The sequence below is a fragment of the Ambystoma mexicanum genome, chromosome 3p, assembly GCF_040938575.1.
Source record: "Ambystoma mexicanum isolate Mex_15411 chromosome 3p, UKY_AmexF1_1, whole genome shotgun sequence".
In the NCBI taxonomy this organism is placed as follows: Eukaryota; Metazoa; Chordata; class Amphibia; order Caudata; family Ambystomatidae; genus Ambystoma; species Ambystoma mexicanum.
The window spans coordinates 890,650,592-890,674,901 of record NC_090925.1 but is presented as its reverse complement, the minus strand read 5'-3'; the positions used below and the strand labels follow the sequence as shown (position 1 = coordinate 890,674,901).

The 24,310-nt window shown below is 47.3% G+C and overlaps 1 protein-coding gene across 4 annotated transcripts in view; it reads left to right on the top strand.

Annotated features, from left to right (window-relative positions):
- Positions 1-24,310, top strand: part of CHD6 (chromodomain helicase DNA binding protein 6) — a 2,307,824-nt gene that overhangs the window by 1,982,312 nt on the left and 301,202 nt on the right. For all 4 annotated transcript variants that reach the window (XM_069652122.1, XM_069652123.1, XM_069652121.1 and 1 more), the window contains exon 32: positions 2,229-2,435. In XM_069652122.1, coding sequence (XP_069508223.1) covers positions 2,229-2,435 — 207 coding nt within the window. The remainder of the gene's footprint in view (positions 1-2,228; positions 2,436-24,310) is intronic.

The following is a 24,310-nucleotide window of genomic DNA, read 5'->3' as shown; positions in this document are numbered from 1 at the left end:
CTGGTGCAGCGGTGACAATGTTTATCCTTTTCAGTGCTCCATTCCTATGGTTTTGTCTGTCTTACTTTCTTTGGCCCACAGGGGCCTTCAAGTGGGTACCATTAAGGGTTACCTGGCGGCGCTGTCTATCTTTAAGCGCTTGTCTGAAGAATGTTCTTACTTTAAGATTCCTTTGATTTCTCAGTTTCTTAAAGAACTGATTAATGTGTTACCGCCGTCTCCTTTCCAGCTGCCGGTTTGGGATTTGAATTTGGTTTTGAAATTTCTCATGGGTGCTCAGTTTGAACCTTTGCACTCTTGTCCTTTGAGATTACTGTCCTTCAAGACTGTGTTCTTGGTTGCGGTTACTTCCGTTCGCAGAGTGAGTGAATTGCAGGTATTTTAATCTAAGCCACCATTTACTGTGTTTCATAAGCACAGGGTTGTACTGCGGGTACATCCCTCTTTTCTACCTAAGGTAGTATTGGAATATCATTTGAGTCAAAAGGTGGTTCTTCCATCTTTCTACCCTCCTCCTCATCCTGGTAAGGAAGAGGGGCTACTCCATCGGTTGGATCCGAGGAGAGCTCTGAACTTTTACATTTCTAGGATCAGAGTGGGCGATCAACTCTTTGTAGGATATGCTGGACACTGATTGGACCAGGCTGTTACTCCCTGGATACAATCGATGGTCAGGATATGGCCTTTGGGAAGGCGGTTCTTTATTCCGCAATCTAATTGGGTACTCAATTATTTTCCCTCCTCCATTTACTTGTACTGCTTTGGGAGTCTGTCAAAGATGTGGAATACATTGGAGGAGACAAGTCATTCGAAGAACAAGTTACTTACCAACTGGTAACATTCTTTCAACTGGATGTTCCTCCAACGTATTCCACATCGCCCTCCCAGCCTGCCCCTCTGGAGAATTTCCTATGCGATTGCAGTTTGTTTCCGCAAGGCTATGTGCAGTCAAGCAGGCATGAGACTGGTGCCGCACTTTCGGAGGGGAAAAACGTACCGAGCCTAGGGACGCCGTGCGTCCTATTTATAACATCCGGTGACGTCGCCCTCGACGGAGGCCTTCGAGGGACATCGACCTGACGTCATCGACGCAGGACGTCCTCTGCTGAAAAAGTTTCCGAAGTGCACAGCTGTGGACATTACATGTTAAAGATGTGGAATATGTTGGAGGAACATCCAATCGAAATAATGTTACAAGTTGGTAAGTAACTTGTTCTTCTACAGAGTCTTGGACTAAGATTTGCTGGCCAACACATACAAGCTCGAGGTAAACACAAGTTAAAGAGGGCGCCATTAAGCTCTGCGACAGGTTTTACCTCACAGCGGCAAGGCTCCACTATATGTCCCCCAATTTGTCAGAGAAACATGCTCCATATGGGGTGGTCTTGCACCGTTGTAGCCACATATTGGAAAGAGGTCTTAGCACAGATGAAAGAAATTACTGACACCCAGCTTCCCTTAGACCCCCTAGTGGTTTTGCTTGGGGACTCTCCAGAAGGTGGATCTTTTCCGCTCTCGGGACCTCGAGCCTCACGGATTTCGCAGTTGCTCTTAGCAGCGAAAATAACCAGAGCCCGTTTCTGGAAGTCCCGGGAGGGACCCCCCGGCTTGTTGGTGGACCAAGGTATGGGGGGAGTTGGCCATGGAGAGAATCACTGCACTCCTGTCTAATTCTGTCCCCAAATACAAGCAGACATGGTCCCCATTCCTTTAATATGTTAGAGATAGGGAGGCCCATCTGTTTCAACCCGGTCTTATGCGAAACCTGTGCTTCCTTTGAGGTAACATATAGGGAGATGCTTGGGGCCCTTGGGGCAAGAGTTGGAAACTTCAAACAAATGGTGTATGGTAGTAACATATGCGTTGAGGACTCTGGCCAGGACAATGGGACGCTATGTGGGCACGGGGCTTATTTGCACCCTATCTTGGGCGAACGACTGAAAGTTCAAGAGGCCAAAGTGCAAACTTTCTTTACGGAAATCACCAATGGTTCTCCTTGATTTGTGATCATTTTCTTTTTTCTTTATTTATTTTTATTCTTTTTTTGGAGCTCGAGAGAGGGGCATGGGGGTGCAAAGAAATATGTCACAGACTTGTTTATTGTTAATCTTTACTATATCACCTTGAGCTGTTTTGTGACTGAAAAGTTAAATAAAGCTTATAGAAAAAAAAGAAATGTACAGGTTAAACATTACGCTTTAGTATTAACTCTGTTTTATTGTTTGTAGGATCGAGTGATTATTAACCGCATCGACAACATCTGTCATGCAGTCTTAAAGGGCAAGTGGCCTTCTTCCAGTCAACAATTTGAAGCACAAAACATGACACCAACCTCTGTGTTAGCTAGCAGCATGGCAAACAGAAACAGCTTCTCTGGGCAGAAAATGCAAGAATGTAACTTAAGCAATGACTCATCAGTCGCACATAAAAGAAAGGTATGTTACTTTGCTGCCATCTGACATCATTGTAACATGATGTAATTATTCAAAGTACATTCACAGGATGTTTTATGTTTGCACGTGTCCCTTTTCCTGAACTGCCCCGTGTGTGTGTGTGTGTGTGTGTGATAAAATCAGGCATTGACAGATATTTGAATTATATTTCTGTATATATGTGTTCTATTGGATAGCTTCCTCCCCCACAGATTCCTCATCTTTCAAATAGCTCCTGGTGCAGATTGTATTCAGAAATCTTTAAAAGCCCCCTGGTGGATCTAATCTAGGTGTGGCTCAATCATGGGAGGCCATTTCACTGGATGTGGTGTAGTTGGTATACCTATATGGAACCACACATGCCTTCATACCTTAATTCTTCTTTTCAGTGCACCTAAAGGCTACTCTGGACGCCTAGTAGCCATTTTGTTTTGCAGAATCCATAGAGTGTTTCTCCCATAGCGTGTGAGGTTCAATACTTGTAAGGAGTCTGAATGGTAGATGTCCGTATTGGAAGCACACTGACACATTCCATAAGTGAAGGGACAGAGAAGATGCCCTTTGTCAATACTGTTCTGGCAAAGTTGTCATCTTTGCAGCACCATGACTCTGATCTGTCACTTGTTGTGGAGCTGCCCAAAAAAGGTGAGAAAAAAAAGCATCACAACACACAAGAAGCAAATATTTTTCTAAACAACCCGCCTCTTCATACTCTGAGACTGTGCCAGTGACAGCGTCTTCAGACCAAGAGTAAAAAAATACATTGATTTGGGTTATAGAGAAGATGCTGCAGTATGTGCCCTTCCCTTCAAATACCTCTTCCCAGATTGACACAGCAGCCTGTTGGCAGTCTATCACCCAGAACTTGGTTTTGAGATCCTCACTGTTGTTTCACTGAACAGCACATAGCATCCTACAATCTGACACCATACACTTCTGATCAGTTTTTAGCCCTCTTTTGCTACCAGATATATATATATTTGCTGCTGTTTCAAATATCACAAGAGGTCTGAACAAGAGTGGTAGCTCTCCATGATGACACCACGAGTCAGATTCTGGTGTTTGTGATCGGTATCTAAGCCAGCATCCTGATTCCAGGAATTTGTGACATTGTCACTCATGTGATGGTGTCTAGACTGCATGCTGCTGATTAGGTGATATCTTGGGTACTGTGAGAAACCTGAAGTTGTCTCACTTACTAGTCCCCGGGGATCTGTCATCCAGGTGGTCAGGACACGGCCATCGCTATTGGATCCAGTTCCTGGGGGTGGACCAGTGCGGGAGGATCACATGGTTGGGAGTTCCTCAGGAAGAGGAAGTGGGACACCGATGGTTGAGACGCAGTATCCTCCTTCTTATAAAACCTTTTCCCCATCATACCACGTAGGATACTCAAACACTCTAACGCTCCCTTATTTAAAACTAACACTAACACTTACGCACACCATGAAAAACAACGGACTAACACCAGAGCCGTTTACCTAACATGTCCCAACACAAGGGTCAGGCAAAATCAGGCAATTGACCAGAATCACACACACCTGACAGCCCTTTCCCTTCTCCACAGGGATAAATGGTGGAGCATGAGAGCACAATACGAGCAAGGCATAGTGCACGACGAGAAGGCTATCCAAGCACGGCAGTTCAAGAGGAGGAGAAAGAAGGCGTTTACTGAAAGGGTGACAAGGAGAGAAGCGGCCTTGCCCTTTCCGACCAAAGCCTGTGAAACCTCTGTGGAAGGAATCGTAAGACCGCAAACAATGGCCAGTGTGTGTTGCATCAGATGTCAACGGTACACAGGGCACTCCTCCGCTGATAACCAAGCCAGGGAGAGACGCCCGCTACTGTGGTACCGTCCTTAACTCCAGAGACAAGAAAAGCCAAGCGGTTCATCACATCCGGTGAGTCGAGGGGAGAGCCGATAAGAAACCAAACTGGGTTGAACAAAAGTATGAAACAGCTAATTGAGGAAAATACCAAGAACTGTTGGTACAAAAGGAGAAAACCAGCTACAGAGGGGTCCAGCACCACATGGGTGCTCAGTGGAGAAGCTCTGGGTGATTACCCTATTGTTGAAACTACCGATACCAGAAGGCCTCGGGGAAAGGCACGAGAAAGGGGTCAAAGTGGTCCTACAGGGGTCTAGCAAAATCCTCCGTACAGTCAAAAGTCTTTGACCACCAGATGATCATAAAGCTAAGGGAAACGAATCCTGCATTGTAAAAAAAAGTAAAAGTGTAATTGGCAAAGGTTGGCAAGAGTGAACCCGACGGAGGGATGCCGATGGAAAGGGGCAAAGCCTAAAGTCCCAATGAACAGTGTGTTGACAAAGGTGAACCCGACAGAGGGTTGTCCACAGTGAACTGTTTAAAAAGTCATTAAGATTTTTGATTGCCATAAATAAAGTTGATTTGAGGAAAGCCGTAGTGAACCCGACAGAGAGTGGCGAACGTTCAAGAAAGGTCTGAGCCCGGAAGAGGGGGACCTAGGTGTGAAAAGACATCACCCAACGACATGTGAATGCAGCAAATAAAATCTTTTGAATACAGGCCATAGTGAACCCGACTGAGGGAGGCTGACATTCGTGAGGGATCTGAGCCCGTGGGGGTGAAGCATCCTCACTCTAACTGCAATCAGAAAGGAACTTTTTGTTTATAATTTTGAACATATCCTGCCTTCAGAAGCAAGAGATTTAACCACCGAAGGTCCTGTTATCGCTAGGAACATTTTGTGGATCTGAGCCCGGAAGACCGGGATCCAGGGGTGAAAAGTAATCACCAAACGTACATACATAAAGGAACTTTTAGTTTATTATTTTTGGAACACATCAGGCCCTTGGAGGCAAGAGACCTTTTTAAAGAAAAAGAGACTTAACCACCGAAGGTCCTGATAGCTGAGAGCGGATCTGTCGTCTCGTGCTGGGGAAGCTCGAGCATGTGCTGTGCTCAGGAGTCGGGGAAGGGAGGCCCCCGGCTACCACATCCTAACTCATTTTGTGAACACTTTTTTCTTTCTTGTGAACACTATCCCAAACCCTTTTCGTATTAATGTAAGGATTGGCCCTTTTATGTGACGAGACGCCACTAGGGCTGCCTTATTAATATTTGATGGTCGAAGCTTGCTCCCATCTTAGATTTAGGTTTAGATTAGGCGTTTTCCCAACCTACTTGTACAGTTTAATAAACACCCTTGAACTGTGATCACTGTTTCTGTCTTTTCTGTTGCCACCATGAGTTCCTTACAGTACCCTATGCCCTTGATGGTACTGCATATAGTTATGAGGTCATTCATCTGCTCCAGCATATGACAAAGATACTGTAGTGAAGGAATTGGTGTCAAGTCTTAAGAAATCCAGAGAATTTAATACAACCCCTGGAATAGACTTTCCAGAGGTTTTTTGTAATCAGGTACTCATTGAATGTAGTGATGTTTAAGGCTTCTGACTGCCTTGGGGCCACTAGGACTGTCCATAAATTCGGATCTATAGTAGTCAGATACCAGACAGTAGGTTCTCATCACCTTCAGTGGGGGCCCTGCATGAAGCTGTTTATTTCTGTTCTTGAGAAGCCTTTGTTTGCACCCTGATTGTGCAAGATGGTTGCAAATAATCCGAGATCTGCTCCTGCAGAGATCATGCTTATTCCCTATCTTACTTCTGGGCATCTGACAGTGCAGTCCTCAAGTGTGATGACAAATCTTAATGCTTTTCCCAACCTGCCCCAAACATAGAATGAAAAAGGTGTGGTTCTTTTTGGATGGAATGTGTTTCCCCCAGGTTGCTTAAACCTTTAGGATACCCGAGAATCATACTTTCTGACACAGTACACACCATTATGGTTTAGGGAGCAGTCAAAGAGGATGCCTGACTTTGTTGGACACATTTGAGAGACTTACGTTAGAGGGGGGTGTCTGATGGAAAGAATGGTGCAAAACATATTTTTAAGTTGGCTATTGATATTGTAGACTCAGCGGATCTATGGGCACATATATGGTTATTAGGCTATACTTCTCGAAGCACGCGTCTCTCTTCAAAGAAACTGAGATGTTCCTTAGTGCATGATCAATACCACCTCAAACGATATATTACAAACAAAATGAAAGTGAAACGTAGTATAAAAGGTTTCTTGTAATCCGATTCTACAATAGAAAATCTATTTAATATAAAAATTCTGTCCACATGTTAATGTTAAAGGATATTTGTACTGCGATCATATTCGCCAGGGGACCACCGGTGTGGTCCCTTGGCGCTCTGGCGGCTCTGAAAGAGGGAGCAAGGGTGAGTTAGTGAAGGGAAGCTGGAAAAAGTGAAGGAAGCAGTGATGTGCTGTTGGCGGCCTCAGCCCAGTGGTTCCATTGGCTGGGCCTGGGGGGTTTTCGGCCGGTAGTCGTCGTGTACTGTTGTGCGAGTCTGTGTATTTTTTGTTTTGTTGTTGCAATGTAGTGAAGTTTGTGCGGTTTGTTGTGCTGTAGGTTTGTGGTTGTGTTTGGTTTGGAATTTGGGAGGTGTATGCAGCCGGGGAAATTGTTAGTGGAATCAATTAGTTGGCATTTCTCTCTTGGATTGAGGCGCTGGGTTTGCGTAATGATGGCCCTGATCTGGGCTTTTCTGGTATTTACGGTCCCTTTCACATCAGGCCTCCACTTCCATCAACTTCCTTCATATCCTTACCTGTCTCCCTTTCCCACTCATGTGGCCAGTGTACCTGCTAATATCCACTACTCAATTAGTGTGGTGATTGCCAATATTTGACAATTCTATAACATTGTGGTACCTGGTAGCAGCTAAGGGGGCGAGTAAGTTGGGCGGCATTGGCTGGGGTTGTAGGTTTTGTCTTTATGGGTGTCGCTTGTTTTCTATTTACCTTGGCGTCACCTGTCTAGGTGTTGTGGGAGTTTCTTAGTCCGTTCTGGGATTTGTCAGTTTCCTCTTATGTTTAGTCATCCTTTTTCCTTTCTGTTTCGGTTTTCAGTTTGGGTCTGTGGTGTTGAAGAGCCAGGTTTTTAGCAATTTCCTGAATTTTAGGGGATCTTTGGTGTTTCATATTTCTTTTGGGGGGGATGTTCCAGGTTTTTGCGGTTAAGTGGTAGAAAGAGGTGCCTCTAAGTTTTTTCTTAATGTATGGTTTTAGTTCCAGGCGGATTTTGTTGCTTGACCTGAGGAGTCTTATTGGCTTGCAGATTATTTTCTTTTGTAGGAATTCTGCTCCTTGTCCACTGATTGCCCTGTGCGTTATGCACATGGTTTTGAATGTGATGCAATGTTTTACTGGGAGCCAGTGTAGTGTTTTTAGGGCAGGAGTGATGTGGTCTCTTCTGGATAGTTTTAGCAGTAGCCTGGCTGCTGAATTTTTAATCCGTTGTAGTTTCTTCAGGAGGTATTCTGGTATCCCGAGGTAGAGGCTGTTAGCATAGTCGATTCTTGACATGATGAGGGCGACGATAGTGAGTGTTTTGTGCGTGAAGCAGAGGAAAGGTAGGATTCTTCTTGCCGTATGAAGGAGGAAGAAACATTTCTTGACTGTTGCATTTATTTATGGTTCTAAGGTTAGGGTGTTGTCCATCAGGACTCACAGATTTTTTACTACCTTAGGTGGTGATGGTGCAGTTCCCATTTCCGTTGGCCACGGGATGGCAGTTTCGTTCTTAGTCTTTGGATATGATCATGATTTCTGTCTTTCCTGGGTTGATTTTCAGGTTGTTAGCATTCATCCAGTTGAAGACTTCTTTTAGACATTTTGTTAGGGTTGAATGATCCGCTTGGGTGTCTTTGATTTTGTAGATGATTGTAGCATGTAATGTTGTATTTTTTGAAGATTCTGATAACTGGGGTCTGGTAGATGTTGAAGTACAGCGGTGATAGTGAGGATCCTTGTGGTACTCCACAGTCGTTAACTCATGAGAAATTAATCACATTATACATAAACAATAAATAAAATAAGGAAATCCATATCATATAAGACAATAGGCCCAAAAATACTCAACTGAAATCTTTTCTAGTATTCAGTTGTGCTGCTGGAGAATTACTTTGGAGCAATAACTCCGGAGAAGAGGATGCCGGAACTCAGCCCGAAGCTGACCCCTCAGGACCCGAAGAAAGGGGGGGCATGGAAGAGCTACAGGGCACAGATATTTCTTCGTCCGATGAGGAAGATATTGTTTCCGTCCACACCATCCCAGAGGAGATGGGTGATGAGAATGTCGAGGAGTTGCCCGCCGGCGGCGGCAACAACAAGGTAGGGGGCGACGACACAGACGCTGGAACCAGCGACCCTGTCCCCAGACACCCCCAGAGATCTGTCACAGGATGTTCTCTCGACCCTACACACACTGGTTTCGGAGATTCACAAGAGGATGCCGACGGCACCACCAGCGACTCCACCAGTGACGACCCCGTTGACACCGGGGCCACCACCATCGAAGAAAAGAAGGCGGCACCCTATGCCTCTGCTCCAACTGTCACTGTCCTCCCTCCCCTAGGGACACGAGGACGGACACGGCTACGACCGACGACAACGGTGGACTCTCACTGCCACCAATGGCTTCTCCGCCAGACAAAGTGGGATCCTTCCACTCCATGGTCGCTAATGCGTCAGAACTTTTTCCGCTCATCCGGAGGAGAAGAAAATGGAAGGCTTCCTGTACCAACACCGGGAGGCGAAGAGGAAGACCATTTTGTCGGTACCGCTCCTGGACGACGTCTGGCCCCAGCGAAGAGGGACTGGCTAAAGAAGAAATAATGCGTGCCAGAGTCTACGCCCAAATGTCTTCGGTCGCAACCATCGCCGGACTCAGTGGTCTCCCCTGCGGCAAGGAAGAAGTAGTCCAACCCGTCATCGTCAACCTCTGTTCCCCCGGACGGCGAGGGGAAGAAATTGGACGCAGTGGGACGAAAAGTCATTTACTTGGCGGCAACAACGGTCAAGGCGGCCAACGCCTTAGCAATCCTGGCCAGATACGACCGGGAGCTATGGTACAAGATGGCTCTGATAATGGATTTCCTCCCCGAGGGCAAGCGGGTAGAGGCAATGGAGATCCTTCAGGAAGGCGAGGTGGCATCGGACCATGCCATCACCATGGCCCTGGACATTGCAGAAATGGGGTTCCGCCAGATGGGAAACGGGGTTTGCCTCTATTTTCATGGCTGGCTGAAGGCCACCAATTTCAGATGAGGGTCCTGGACATGCCGTTCGACTGAGACAATCTTTTCGACAAGGCAGTCGACCAACCTCTTCAAGCCATTAAAGCCGACATGGAGAGGGCCCGTGCCCTGGGCACGCGGAACAGCTCCGTCCTTTCGTCCCTCAGGAGGGAGTCAGGGAGGTCTTCGAAGAGTTTCGGCGGTGCATCATCCTCTTACCACCAACCCTCCCGTTCCATGACCCAGGAAGCCTACAGGGATCGTTCCAAGGCCTTCAGAGGTGGCCGCCGTCATCGGCAAGGGTCCCAGTGCAGTGCGCCGGCCTCCAAGCAGGACTGAACCGGCTGCGATGTCAGGCCCCTACCCCTGCACCCTGGTGGGAGGCCGGCTGATGAACTTTATCAGCGTGTGGGAAAACCTCTCCATCGATTGATGGGTGCTGGACACTCTTGCACACTGGTTCACTTTGGAGTTTCAACAAATACCACTGGTGGCCCGGCAGGAACAGCACATCGCTCAGCTGCTGCTGGAGGTTCGGGCAATGTTAAGAAAAGGGGCGATAGAGCTGGTTTTGAAGCAACTCCGGGGCTCAAGATACTTTCTGGTAAGAAAGAAGATCGGGGGCTGGTGCCCATTCTCCATATACGACGACTCAACAAGTTCATCAAGTCCCAGAAATTCAGGATGGTCACGTTGCAGCACGTGCTCGGCCAACTGGCGGAGGGAGAATTTGTCATCATTGGATCTGGAAGACGTGTAGTTCCACATCCCCATTCACGTAAAACATTGCAAGTTCCTGCGCTTCGTCGTTCAAGGGAAGCACTACCAGTTCAAGGCTCTACCCTTGGGACTGAAGTCGGCGCCCAGAGTCTTTACGACTACAGGGAATTCATGTGTACCCTTACTTCGATGACTGGCTCATCCAGGCCAAGTCGAAGGACGTCGTCGTCAATAAAAAGGAAAGGACCGTCTGGCTGCTGACAAATCTGGGGTTCTCTGTGAACTATGCAAAATCCTTCTTTGCTCCATCGCAGAACGTCTGTAGGTTGCGAATGTGACCACTCCTGGAGTTCCTGGACGCCCATTGGATCCAGTTGTCCGGAAGCTTCAAAGACAGGATCATGCTCAACAAGGAGTTCCGTCAAGCGATAAGGTGGTGGGGCGTGCGCTCCAACATCGCCGGGGATACAATGTTCCAGAGCCCTCCCTACCAGGAGACGGTTACGATGGACACTTGCCTGGAAGAGGCCTGTGGCTGCCGGAGGAGAAGCAGCTAAACATTAACTTCCAGGAACTACGGACTGTGTTTTGGGCCCTCAAGTCATTACTGCCGTCCCTTAAGGGCAAAGTGGTGAGGGGCTTCACGGACAATACCACCACAATGTTTTACTCCCGGAAGCAGGGGGCACCAGACCCCCGGCACTCTCCAGAGAGGCGCAGGAGTTGTGGCACTGGGCCGTCTCCCATGGGATGTTCCTCATTCCGTTCCATCTGGCGGGAATCAAAAACACTGTTGCTGACTCCCTCAGCAGGGAGCTGTGCTCTTGCCACGAGTGGGAGCTTCGGCAGGACAACCTCTTCCTCGTATGGGGAAGTCCCTTGATGGATCTGTTTGCGATGGCGACAAACACAAAGTGCTGTAGGTTCGCCAGCAGGTTTCACCAGCCGAGGAGCATGGGGGACGCATTACCCTTCTCTTGGGAAGGCCTGTTCCTGTATGCGTTCCCTCTATTGCCTCTGCTACTGAGTCATCAGTCAACTCAGACGGTGCTAGTGCAGGATGATCCTCGTCTCTCCAGTGTTGCCGAGGGAAACCTGGTACCCAGACCTTCTCAGCATGTCAGCATCCCCTTCAATCAAGCTGCCACTGGTCTTGGATCTTCGCCAGGGAAGGAGGCATGTTCCTGCACCACGACCCAGGATCGCTGAACCTGAAGGCCTGGCTCCTGCAGCATTAGTGTTCAGTGGTTACAAGCTGACTGCAGGGAGGTCCTCGCCAAGGCCAGGGTGTCGTTGACTCTGAAGTGTTACGGGCACAAATGGAAGCATTACGTGACTTGGTGCCGGTCGCAAAGATTAACCCTGTGAGGGTCACGGCCCCCCAAGTCCTTCCGTACTTGTTGTCATTGGCTAAGTTGGGGCTGGCGCATGCCTCCATCAAGGTGCATCTGGTGGCTATCTCCTGCTACACCAGGTCTCCTCGACGGTCTTCTCTTTGGTCACATCGTCTAGTGAAGGAGTTCATCAAAGGACTGTTCAGTTTGTTCCCGCCGGTGAAGGCGCCTGCCCTGCTGTCTGAACTCAACGTGGTGCTGACTAGGCTCATGGAGCCCCATTTGAGCAAATGCATCAAGCTCCGCTTAAGTTCCTGTTTTGGAAGACAGCGTTCCTCGTTGCCATCACCTCTTTCCAGTAGGTGAGATACAGGCCCTGTCCTGCAAGCGGCCTTACTTCACTTTCCACGAGACAAGGGCGGTGCTGCGGGCGCAGCCCTCCTTCATGCCCAAGGTTCAGTTGGAATTTTCATCTCAACTAACCCTTGGTGTTGCCTCTGTTTTTTCCGATGTCTTTGTCGCCGGCTGAAAGGACTTTGCACTCGCTGGATGTGGCTCGAGCGCTGAAGTTTTACGTGGCCCGCACGAAGAGTTTCCGGAAAACTTCTCCGCTTTTTGTGAACTTTGGTCCTGTTAACCATGGGAAGGCCTTGTCAAAGGCTGTCATCTCCAAGTGGCTCTCCGGCTGCATCACTCATTGTCACTGGTTGGCAAACCGACCGTTGCCTGGCCGTCCGAGAACCCATTCTACCAGAGCGATCGCTGCGACAATGGCGTTCCTGTCTGGTGTGCCCCTGCTGGATATCTGCAGGGCTGCTACGTGGAGGGCTACGCAGACCTTTATGAAATTCTACTGCGCCGACGGGGATTCCAGGGAGGAGTCCAGAGTCGGCCAAGCTGTGCTACGCAACCTTTTCGCCTGAAGGTGAGCTTGGTGAGGAGGTAAGAGTAATTGCTTTGGTTGAGCCTTGCCACCTCCCGTGGTTGTGTATGTCTGTACTGCTATGTATTCTTTATTCATGAGAGTGTGAATCCATGCCAGACCCCATGCCGGAGAAGGAACACGTTACTTACCTGTAACTGTTGTTCTCCAACATGGGTCTGGCAGTGATGCACATGCAAACCCTCCCTCCTGCCTTTTTGCGGCTCTTCTTGGTCATACTGCCTCTTTGCATGCTACCAAATCTGAAGATGGCTGCCAGAGGAGGGTCTTGGGGAGAGGGCAGTCATTTGCTGGGGCCAGTATGACCCAGAGCTCAGTGATTGGTTTATAGGAGAAAGACAGTTTAGAAACGAAAATGAAACTGTTTTTTCTTTTACAGAGTATTCCCGGCCTGACAGGGAATATTCATGAGCATGTGAATCCATGCCAGACCCATGCTGGAGAACAAGAGTTACAGGTAAGTAACTTGTTCCTTCTCTACTCCTATAAAAGAACAGCTGCAGGGCTGAAGCTGCGCACATAAAGCACGTCGCCGGCTTCTGTAATGGCTGATTCTCTGGAAATATCTTGCTTTGATGTTGAATCGAGTTCTCTGCCTGTTGAAAACAACATGAATGAACTTACTTCACGTGGTAACTCGGTTAATATTTAAAACGCCATGTAGCTCCACTTGAATATGTTATGCATAAATTGAGTACCAACCTCTTGTACAAAATTAACGTTTTTATCAGATAATGCCCTTGTGGTGCACCATTATGATGATGATCTGCTGAATAAAATCTTATTAAGTAACCCCTAATTACCTATACGTAACTCCACCTTGTCGGAAGATGATAATTCTGTTGTCTCTGGTAATATTGGTAATGCATTAGAGATATCTGAGCGCAATGTTACTTCCACTCGTACACACATTCAGGCAGTTAATTATCTCCTGACTTCACTTGTTAAGCTTTGTGAAGAACTCCACAAGACAATGTCCGGTCACAGCATCCTTTTGAATACTATTATTGACTACCTAAGCCCCATTAGACCTGGGACTGTGGCTGGTGTCTTATCTGACACTATTAGTTTGGCACAAGATAGTCTTGAACTACAAGTCACCTTAATGAACACAGTGGACGAGAGTATTGACAAAATAAACAGACACTATTGTTTTTTCTGAAACTCGTATTGTTACCATAGCTGCAGACAACGGGCACTCCATTACTATGACATGTGGAACTTATATTACATTTCATGATGAATACAACATCAGAGACTAAACCGCAAATTAATAAAGATTACTCTGCTTTAGGGGAGTGCTGATGGCAGACAAATTGAGGTCGGAAATACAGAGGCAGCTTACACCTTTTGAGAAAAAGTTGGATACCCAAGAGGACACTAAGGGATTGATATCTAAGCTGTATGCTGCATTGGTGCTGGATGGGGGGAGGGGAACAGCACGGATGGACTTAGGGCCAGATGGCAGAGAGTTCTGGTATGGGTAGTGGATGAGCTTTTATGGTGGAAAATGTGTAGAGGAGAACATCAAACTTCATAGCCTGTCAGTTTAAATTGCATGGGGGGGAAATGGTTACATCGATGGCAATATGATCCAGTTAGACTATCTAAGATGTTTCCCTTAGTGAATCTGAGTTGCTGGCGTGTGTGTGGAGAACACCTGACATATTGGCATATGTGGTGGTCTTGTGAAAAGGTGCAGAAGTATTGAAGGGAGGTCCTAGGGTGGCTAAAAGAGGAAGATAACAGATTGAGAAAGTGGGATCCCATCCAGGTTCTTTTTCGTTTGGAGGGGGGGGGACGGAGGGCTCTAACACATATGGCTCATTTCATGCTGGTCGCGGCAAGGGCCTGCTTGGCAATGTACTGGAAGAGAGTGCACCTGCCGTAGGAAAGGGAATGGGCTGCTAAAGCCAGGGAGATTTACATGATGGAGAATATTACTCTTTCACTCCATGTTCGAGGCTCCGGTTTGGAGTGGGAATGGTCCTCCATGGGGAATAGGAGCCTGGGTGAATCTGGGTCTAGGAGTACTGAGGTAGTGGAGATGGGGGGGGGGGTCGGGGTGACCTCTGGAGCCGACCTCCCCTCACTAGGTATCATTGGTGAATAATGTAGGATTACCAGAGAGGAGAGAAAGCCAGTGTTACTCAGAATTTTAAAAGGGGTTTAGCAGGGGAAGTCAGCTGCACAACAGACATGGTCGGGGGAAGTCTCTGCATCTGGGTTTGGGGTGGGAGGGTGGAGAGGGGTCAAAATGGAAAGAAATAAAGAACTAATTCAAGATATGACTATACCTTCTATTTTGCCAAACAAGCATGTAAACGGCACTCATAATTGGAGGGAACATGCTAATAACAGAAATACTTCAGAGTCGTTAGGCCTACATCACATGAGAGAACATATCGCCAATCGAAATGATCCTCGGATTCTAAATTTGAATTGTAATCCAAAGAATATGGTTTTAGGTGCCTTGAATGATAAGCAACAGGCCTTAAAGAAAGCACTAAGAATACAGAGCTTATTTTGCCCCAGTATGGAGTGTTTAAACCAATCTGCAATACTATATTCCATCAAATTGTACCTTTACGGTTAATTTCCACTTTCGATATTGACTTTGTTGAGATACTGGAGGGATAACCAGTTGGGGACCACATTGGTCTATTGCTACTCTGAATCTGTCATTAATTTTATCACTTTTGATGCCGGATTCTGCTGATAAGGCTATGATTGCTCAATAGAACTTATCAGAATTATCTCTAACCCTTTTGATGTTGCATGTAATACTATCCTTTCACACAAACCTTTACATGGAATTCCTGCTGCCCCGTTACTAACTCATATAGCAGGAAAGCGGGACAAAGGGGTATATAACCACTCGCCGCACAAAGATAGCATCATGATGGTATCAAACGGAGTGGGACATAGAACTGTACATTTTACAAATGGCCACAGTGTTCTCTGCGACTCTGATGATGGAAACTGGCAATGGTTGCCTTCTTTTCTTCTGATCAATCATTTGAGATGTCCTTAAACCACTGCCTTAATCTAGTCTCATGGAATACCTGCAGCTGCTCCCGCTTGTTTGAAGAGGATGGATTTATATCAGCTTTTAATAAATCTAGTGTTGTCGCTTTACAAGAAACTTGGCTAACCAAAAACCTAGATATTGATGGCAGATGCACCATACAGGAAGTTGCCACTAAAGGCAACTTGGGATGCCTTAAGGCTTGGCTCCTAATTAGTGTAAAAAAGTCCTTTACTTTGGTCAATTTGAAGGTCCCCACAGACCTACTACTGGCTGAGATTGTCACTTGGGATCCTCCCACTGGCCCTCAGTGCTCTTTTTTGATGATCATTATGATTTCCTGGGATGCGCTCCCAATTCCCACTTAATCTTTATGGTTAAAATGTACTTGAGCTCTACCATGACAGTCATCAAATATTGGTACTCCTACGTCCTGCCCCCTATCCTCCATACTCTATGGGCGTCCCTCGCTAGCGATGGGAAACAGAACCTTTTTCACCAGAAAAAATTGTCTCCCCCTTTTAATTTAGATGCGTGTGGAGGCGCGCCTGCGGGAGCATGCGCTCCCTTGACTCAGCCCACTCCTCAGTCCTCTTTTCTGCGTCGAAGGTAGCGGTCCTCTTTCACCTAGGCTGTGGTTGAGGCTCTTGTTTTTTGCTCGTAATTCCACAGTACAACTTCCCCAGGCATACTTTTCCCATTTTTTTTATTACTCCATCTAGCTAATTTCGTCCGAGTCATAAGTACTCTGTCTTCCTGTGCCACGCACCTCCCCGGCGCATGTCGACTGCGACAAGATTCAGCCAGTGTCCGCCCTGCAAAGGTTCCTTCCCCACGTCGAATCCACACGCGATGTGCCTCTGGTACCTTGGCGGGTAACACTGCTGGGACGGCTGCTCGGCGTGCAACGCGCTCACCCCGCCTCTCTGATGAACCCTTGACCAAGTGGAAGGAGCTATTCTCAAGATCACTACCGGCGTACATCAAAGAGTACGTCATGAGGAAGACCAGGCCAAAGGTAGGTGCCCTGTTCTCCACTGCACCCCTTAAGGGCTACTCCTTCCCTGGGAAGCGGCTTAGGGGTCCAAGAACCCTCTGGTCCCACCACTGATGGGCCGCAAGACTCTTGGACCGGGGATCTCCCTGAGGGGTTTAGCTCTAATACCGGGCACAAGGGGATTGCCTAAATACAGTACCACATGCACTACCGGTGACATGGCTGAGGGCAATCTGCCTCCCAGGCCCTTGCCTGATTTGCAGGGAAGGTCAGAGCCTTCGCAGTCAAGCAAGCAGGCGGATCAGGTCCCAGTATGACAGTCACCACGCAGAAAGCATGTGGCGCAGTACCAGACAAGATGGCCACCCAGCCAGAAAAAATGGCGGCGCCCATTCCAGTGCGCAGGGATCGGAACGCGTCCCAAGGTGGCATTGGTCACCTGGTGCACCTTATACCAAAACACATCCATGCTCTGGCGTTACGCAGACCCTAGCTACCTGAGGCGACGAGGAGGATCAAGACACATCCTCCTCAGCTAGGGCCTTCCATGAAAGGCTGCCTGTCGTGGCGAATTACTTAGGGATCACGCTAGTTGAGCAACTAGAGGCGGGTGTCTTAGCAGAGGTACTTAACATCCGGTCAACCACCAAAACTGGTATCCCGTTGCGAAAGGATGTGAAGTCCCTGGCAAAAACGGGCTGGGTAAAACCCCACTCTACACAGCCTACAAACCAGCCCCTAGTTGCCAAATATCGGCAGGCGGAGGGGGACGCAGGCAATGCACCACAGAAAAAACCTTACTTGAAAACCCGGACCAGGTAAAGCACAAACTATTTGACAGAGACTGGATTGACACTTTAGACACAGCCCGCCAGTACAAGATTTATGGCAAAGGGCAGATTTAACCAAGAAGAAGAGGTTCGCTGCACCCTTACTTGGTAAAATTTCCATCGGAAAAAAGTTGCCAACAGTTCCTAAGACTCCGTCTCAATCTGGTAGTCACAAAAGAAATCCTGGAGTCAAGGAAAAAAACATTTTAAAGGACTTTAGCTGCAGGCTGTGTAAGGTCAAAAGGGAGACCTTATGCCATCCTGTAATGAAATGTTCGCAAACAAAACACACAAGGATCAACCTCCTAGGAAAATTCTTTCAAAACTACCAAACAGTGAGCAAAAATGACAACTGGTTGCTCATGATGCAAGGTACAAGCATTTCACTTACGCTTGCATTGCTGGAGTTTGTATCAGTCACATTTGAGAAACTAGAAGGTTCAACAATTAACTAAGAATCTCTACTGAATGTTTTAGTCTCTCTCACTGTGTCTGTGAATGATACACTGGTATTCTCGATACACTGTTCATCAAGGAGACAACCTAATATTTTTCATTTAATTTTTTTAAATGGCGAGATGTTTTGTTTTAAACCATATGCTAATAATGAAAAAAAACAGAGAGGAGAGAGGATTCTAGAACATTGTGAAGGATGGAAAAGACGATGTGTGAGTTTCTCCAGCCAGGTCTGGACTCTGCTGATAGTGTTAGCAGAGCCATGACAGTGAGCACAACTATGCACAGATTTGCATGGGTGAGGAAGTCTGGTTTTGCACCGGATGTGCAGTCCAGATTTCTCAACATGTCCTTTGATGGCACTCAATTGTTTGCCGCTAAATGCTAATTATCATGATCACTGATTATTACAAAAATATTCAATTTACTATTCATTTTTAAAATAATTATCTAAAAAATACATTGTGATGTTTATGACTTGTTTCATAGAAACAGTACAGAATGTCAACAGTTCTTTCATGGGGTTAGTATGATGCAACTACAATTCTATTATAACACTTGACAACACTGTATGTGGCACACATGTTTTCAAAAACCACTGTGCCCAGGTTCTTTTTGACTCGGAGCCAAGGCGATGGAAAAAATGGTTAGCAAATATAACCATAAACATGTCTACAAGTGTTTTGGCCCCTGTTTCTCATTACGTTTTTAAGAACGTTCTTAGACAGTTGTTGGATGGGCCTTCTTCAGGATGGGACGGAGTTAATGTTAGATTAGATTATTGTATGCCCCAATGATTGTGCTCTGCAATACAAAAGATAAAAAGAGCACTGTAAACTCTAAAAAGGCTTGGTTGGATTAATACCCAAATGATGGGTTATCCTATAGTGCATCTTACTAACCTTTTTCTTAAGGCATGTGGTAATGGGATTGCATTGTCACCAGCAGATCACTTCTGTCTGGAGGCATAATGAGGTTTTTGGTAGAATTACCTAGGGATGAGCAAGGAGGCTTAATATTAGTACTCCTTGCGTAGACTTTTATGGGCCTATTTCTTGATTAATGGTCTGTGGCTTTACGTTTTCTTTTTCTTATGAACTATGATTAAGGGGTCATTTATGTTTGTCTTTTTCGCTCCTAAAAAGGAACGGTACAGTTGTTTCAGCTCAAAAATAGTGGTTTATGGTGTTAAAAGTTATTGCACTATTGCTTTTTGTTATCGTGGAAGACACGTTAGGTAGAACGGTCTCTCAATTAGAACGCCACTCGTGCCTTCTTTTTTATCAGATGTAGATAAAAACACGTTTCACTTTCCAAAACATACTACTTTCAGTCCCCTACTAGCATATCTTTAGATCCAAGAGTCTCAAACGTTGCTGGCACCACATCACCCTAAAGTCGTCCTTAAGCATATTCAGAACGTCCCCCCAGTCCGCCGCAAAGGACTGCACATTGTCATTCATGGCGTAAGTCACCCATTCCAAGGCTATAGTTTCCCAAGTCTTCCGAAGCCGGTCTTGACATCTAGGGACTTCAGGGCCTTTCCATCTTTGTGCTATTAACAACATTGCTGCCAAGGTCAAAATTGCTTTCGCTTTCTCCCTTCCTCTAGTTTCCCCTGCCCCCGAGATGCCCCAAATGCCCAAGAGGATCTGGACTGGAGTTCCCACTTCCCCCCGGCCAAAAGCTTGTTCCTGTGCCTCCCTTATTTCTTCCCAAAATGCTCGAATCTTTGAGCACTTACACCAAATATGCTCCGCAGTGCCTGTCATTCCACACCCCCTCCAACACATCCCCAATATTGTAGGGTAAATCCTATGAAGCCGGGCAGGAGTGTAATGCCATCCAAATAATAGCTTATACCATCCCTCTTGTAATTGGGAAGCCCTGGCCAATTTAGGTATTCTCCTCCACAACCTTTCCCACTCTAGTCTACCAATCTCTCGTCCCAGGACTCGTTCCCATTCCCGCATATAAGCCCATTGAGTTCCTTCATTTGCTGCATGTAAAATATTGTAAATGTTGGAAATAAGACCTTTCGTTCCGTCATTAGTGAGAAGGAACTTCTCAAATTGGGTTGGGTCTCGTGTGGCCGCCAGTCTGACCTCTGGGTGTAATACCCAGTGACGTATCTGCGCATATCGGAACCTTTCGCCCTCCTGTATAGCGAATTCCCTCTTACAGTCGTTAAAGGATAGCAATTCCCCACCCCGGAACATGTCACACAATTTCCTACAGCCTCCTTCCCACCATTTTGCAAAGGCCCCTCTCTAAAAAACCCGGAGTGAAGTCCCCATTTTCAAAAATGGGGGTGAAAGGGGATGGGAATGTGGCGATTCCCCTAGGACCCGACAGCCTATCCCAAGTATCAGCCATCAGTTTGGTAATAGTGCTCTGGTAGAGATGGTTGGGTCTATGCGCCTTCGGGAGCCACAACACTTCAGCTAGTTTATGGTGCGCCACTGCCCTGTCCATCCTCACCCATAACTTATCCTGTGTACCTTCTTCTCCCTTCAACCACTCCTTTATGATGCGTAATTGTGTTGCTTCGTAATATCGCCGAAAATCCGGCAGTGCTAGGCCCCCCTCACCCCTAGATGCCATCAGAAGTCTGGCCCCCACCCTGGCTCTTTTCTCCTCCCAAATGAATCCCCTAGTCAGCGTTCCCAGCTCCTTGAAGAGGCTTGCCGGAACCGGCTGAGGGATCGCCTGAAAATGATACAATAGCCGTGGGAGTGTGACCATCTTGACTGCGGCTATCCGTCCCAACCATGACACCCTCAGATCTCTCCACTGCAGGAAGTCCCTCTCAATTTCCTTGAGAAGCGGGGGGAAGTTTGCTGCATACCATCCAACTAAAGTCGCCGTGATTTTCACCCCCAGATAACGAATCCCTCCCGGGCTCCACTGAAAGGAAGTGTTCTCCTTTAGCCTATCTCGATCAACTGCTCCTACCGATGGGTTCAGAATTTCTGACTTGTTAGTATTCATTTTTAATCCTGAGGCTTCCCCAAAGGTCTCCAGCAGGGTCACGCTAGCCTGAAGTGAATCCCGTGGTGCTGACAGCATAAGCAGCATGCCATCTGCAAAAGCCGCAACTTTCTGTTGCTCCCCCCCAAAAGGAATGCCCCCGATCTCCGAGGAGTCACTTATTGCTTGCAATAAAGGCTCTAGATAGATTGCATAAAGTATTGGGGAGAGCGGGCAACCCTGTTTTGTCCCTCGCTGCAATTGTATGCGTCTAGAGGCTGCTTCGTTCACCATCACTCTGATCGTAGGGGCTTGGTAATTGGCCCGAACCATTGTCATACATAACCCCCCCCCCCCCCCCGAAATCCCATTTTTTCCATTACACGGAATAGAAAGGCCCACTCCATGCGGTCAAAAGCCTTTTCTGCATCTAAAGCCACCAGGACCGCAGGAGTGCTTGTTTTCTGGACTTTTTCAACTATATGGGCAACTCGCCTGATGTTATCAGCAGTTTGCCTTCCCCTAATGAACCCGGCCTGATGGGGGTGTATTAGATACAGGAGAATTGAGTCAAGCCTGTTCGCTAGAATCTTGGTGTAAACCTTGGCATCAATGTTAATCAAGGCAATGGGTTGGTAGGACCTTCTCTCTTCTGGGTTTTTGTTTGGTTTAAGGATGAGGGTAACCTTAGCATCTTTCATGGATGGGGCAATCCTACCAGATCGACAGAATGAGTTGAATAATGACGTCAATTGCGGGGCCAACTGTGAAATGAATAACTTATAAAAAGCAGCAGTATAGCCATCCGGGCCAGGGGCTTTATGTGCTGGGAGACTTCTTATTACACCCCTCACCTCCTCCTCCGAAATTTCCTGAATCGGGGCTTCCTTTGTTTCTCTACTGATTTCCCCCAATTGCACCCTTCGCTCTTGCAGCTCATTGCCGGAATGCTGCGAGGCGTACAGGGACTCAAAATACTCCGCTAGAGCCTCCTGTAATTCCTCCTGCCTTGTGACCCGGGCTCCTGCGCCTGCTTTCAATGCTGTAATCGCATTTCTCGCCTTTTTTCCCCGTAGAAGACGCGCCAAGAGAGTGTCAGATTTATTGGCCTTAGCATAGTGCTTTTGCCTTACGGCTAGTAGGGCTCCCTCGGCCTTTTTCGTAGGCAGGAGTTCCAGCTGCCCACCCGCTTTCCTGTACTCCCACATTGCTTTCCGAGAGGGGGTATCACCCGCCGCCTGCCTAGCCGCTTCAACCTCCGCCTCCAACTGGGCTTCCAGTGCCCGTACTTGCTTCGCCCGATGGGCCGATAAAGCAATAAGTTCCCCCCTGAGAGTGGCCTTGAATGTGTCTCACCTTATGCCCTCATCAGTATCCTCCTTTCTGTTAATCTCGAAAAACACCTTGCCTTTCTCCTCGACACTCCCTCGCATTTCTGGGTCCCTCAGTATGCCTCCTGGTAATTTCCAGCCCCATAATTCCTTTACCCTCCAACCCAGCCCCATCACCAGAGAGACCATTTTGTGATCCGCTCTCCCAATTGGACCGGTAAAGACCTCCCGAATGTTCCCCAGTAAGCTTACTGACACCCATATATAATCAATCCTAGATTGTGATCCATGGACGCCTGACAGAAAAGTGTGACCCTCCTCCTCCCCCCCCCCTTCAATTCCCTCCAAACATCCCGTAACCCCATCCTGCCAATCCTTTACTTCAACTCTGCCAACATAACTGCTCCTCCTCCTCGCCTCCCAGCTCTGTCCTTCTCCCTATCCCAAGCGATATTAAGGTCTCCCATTAAAACAATCTGACCCCAACCTTGTGTTAGGCAGAAACCTGTGCAGTTCCCTTAGGGACCACTGCAAAAGATTTAAGACTACAGGTGTTTGGCAGTAAACCCACTTGGTAGCAGTCTGTACCACACAGATTCACTTGGTAGCTGTGGCTGAGCAGTCAGACTTCCCTCAAGAAGAGTTAGGCAGTATGTAGAGTATACACAATAGGTACAGAGACACAGTAGCACAAGCAAACACTGACCCAGAGCTTTGGTGTGAAAGTATATAATTATTTATTTAAAGACACACTTGTAAATTACACTAGCAAAAAGAGGTAAGTAAGTTCAGCACACAGTCCCGATCATATATATACAACCCTATTCACTTATTAGACAGGTCCTAGTGAGAAACACCACTTATTTTCAGACAGAGGTGAGCGCTTCACATAAGATGGCACTCTAATAAGTTATGAAGAAAGGGAGGGAAAAAGGCAGAGTTAAGGAAGCACACAAGTTTCAATACTTTTAAAAGATACCACAGTACCACAGTAAGGCAGGATAGGCAGAGTTCTACTGGAGAGCAAGGAAGTCAATTGCAAGGCCCGCTCTTGGAGAGAGCAAGCAGAAGGGCTCCAGGTTCACACAGTGGGGTTATGCCCAAAGAGTCTTGTAGATAGTTCGCACAAAAAGGATGAAATTAAAGTCAGGAAACGTTAGCTAGGTTGTCCCAGGCTAGCCCAGGTTAGAAAGTCGAGGCTTTACTGTCACCCCGAACGATCTCGTCGCAAGGGAAGCCAGGCTGGACACAGTACCTTAAGTGTGAAGGAAGCTCCAGTGGGGCAGTTGTTCCAGGCAGCAGGTGCAAGTCGGTGTTTCGTCCAAAGGAAGAAAAGGTCTCGCCGTGGAGGAAAGATGAAGGTCGTTTCACTGCCAGGGAAGAAACCAGCCGCGGAGTTCTTCGGTTAAAAGGTACTACCCTTCTCTTTGCGGTAGTGGTAAACCGTGGTATTCCGGTTGCTGGGGTGCTTGGCACAGGCAAGGTGGCCACGAGATGCTCCAGGAAAGTGAAAAGAAGGCAAAACTGGTTATCCCCACCAGTCAAAGGAAGAAGACTCTCCCGACTGGAGATCTCCTCTGTCGTCGGGAAAAGTGGTGAGATGATTCAGCAGGGCTCCACCGGTGGTGTCGTTGTTGCAGGTCGGCTCAGCTTCTCCCTCCTCGGATTCTTAGGTCCTGTGGCAACTTCTGAAGTTCCAGTCCCCAAAGCCCTGCTTTTATGCAGCACACCCCCATTCACTCAGCCTAACTGTCAATCAAACATGCTAAGTGGTGAGCCGGCCGGCTCACCACTTGGGCCAATCACACAAGAGTGCGACTTGAGTTACCAAGGTATCTCAGTCCAGGGTGCCTAAACCCCCTCCCATATCCCCTGTGGTACCCAGACAGAGTGGCACCACTTTTGGAGGCTTCTGTGGAGAAGCCCGCCAAAAAGTGGAACAAAGTGCTCGACTTGGGTTGGAGTCACAGAAGAGAACACAAACGCCATTTTAGAATCGAGTTCTGGCAGAAAATACCAACCGGTGAATTAATATTAAATAATAAACCGGCAGTATGTTCGAGGCTATAAGAATTAAATAATTAAAGTTGGTAGCCTCAAACAATGGGCAAATCCCATAGAGATATATTCG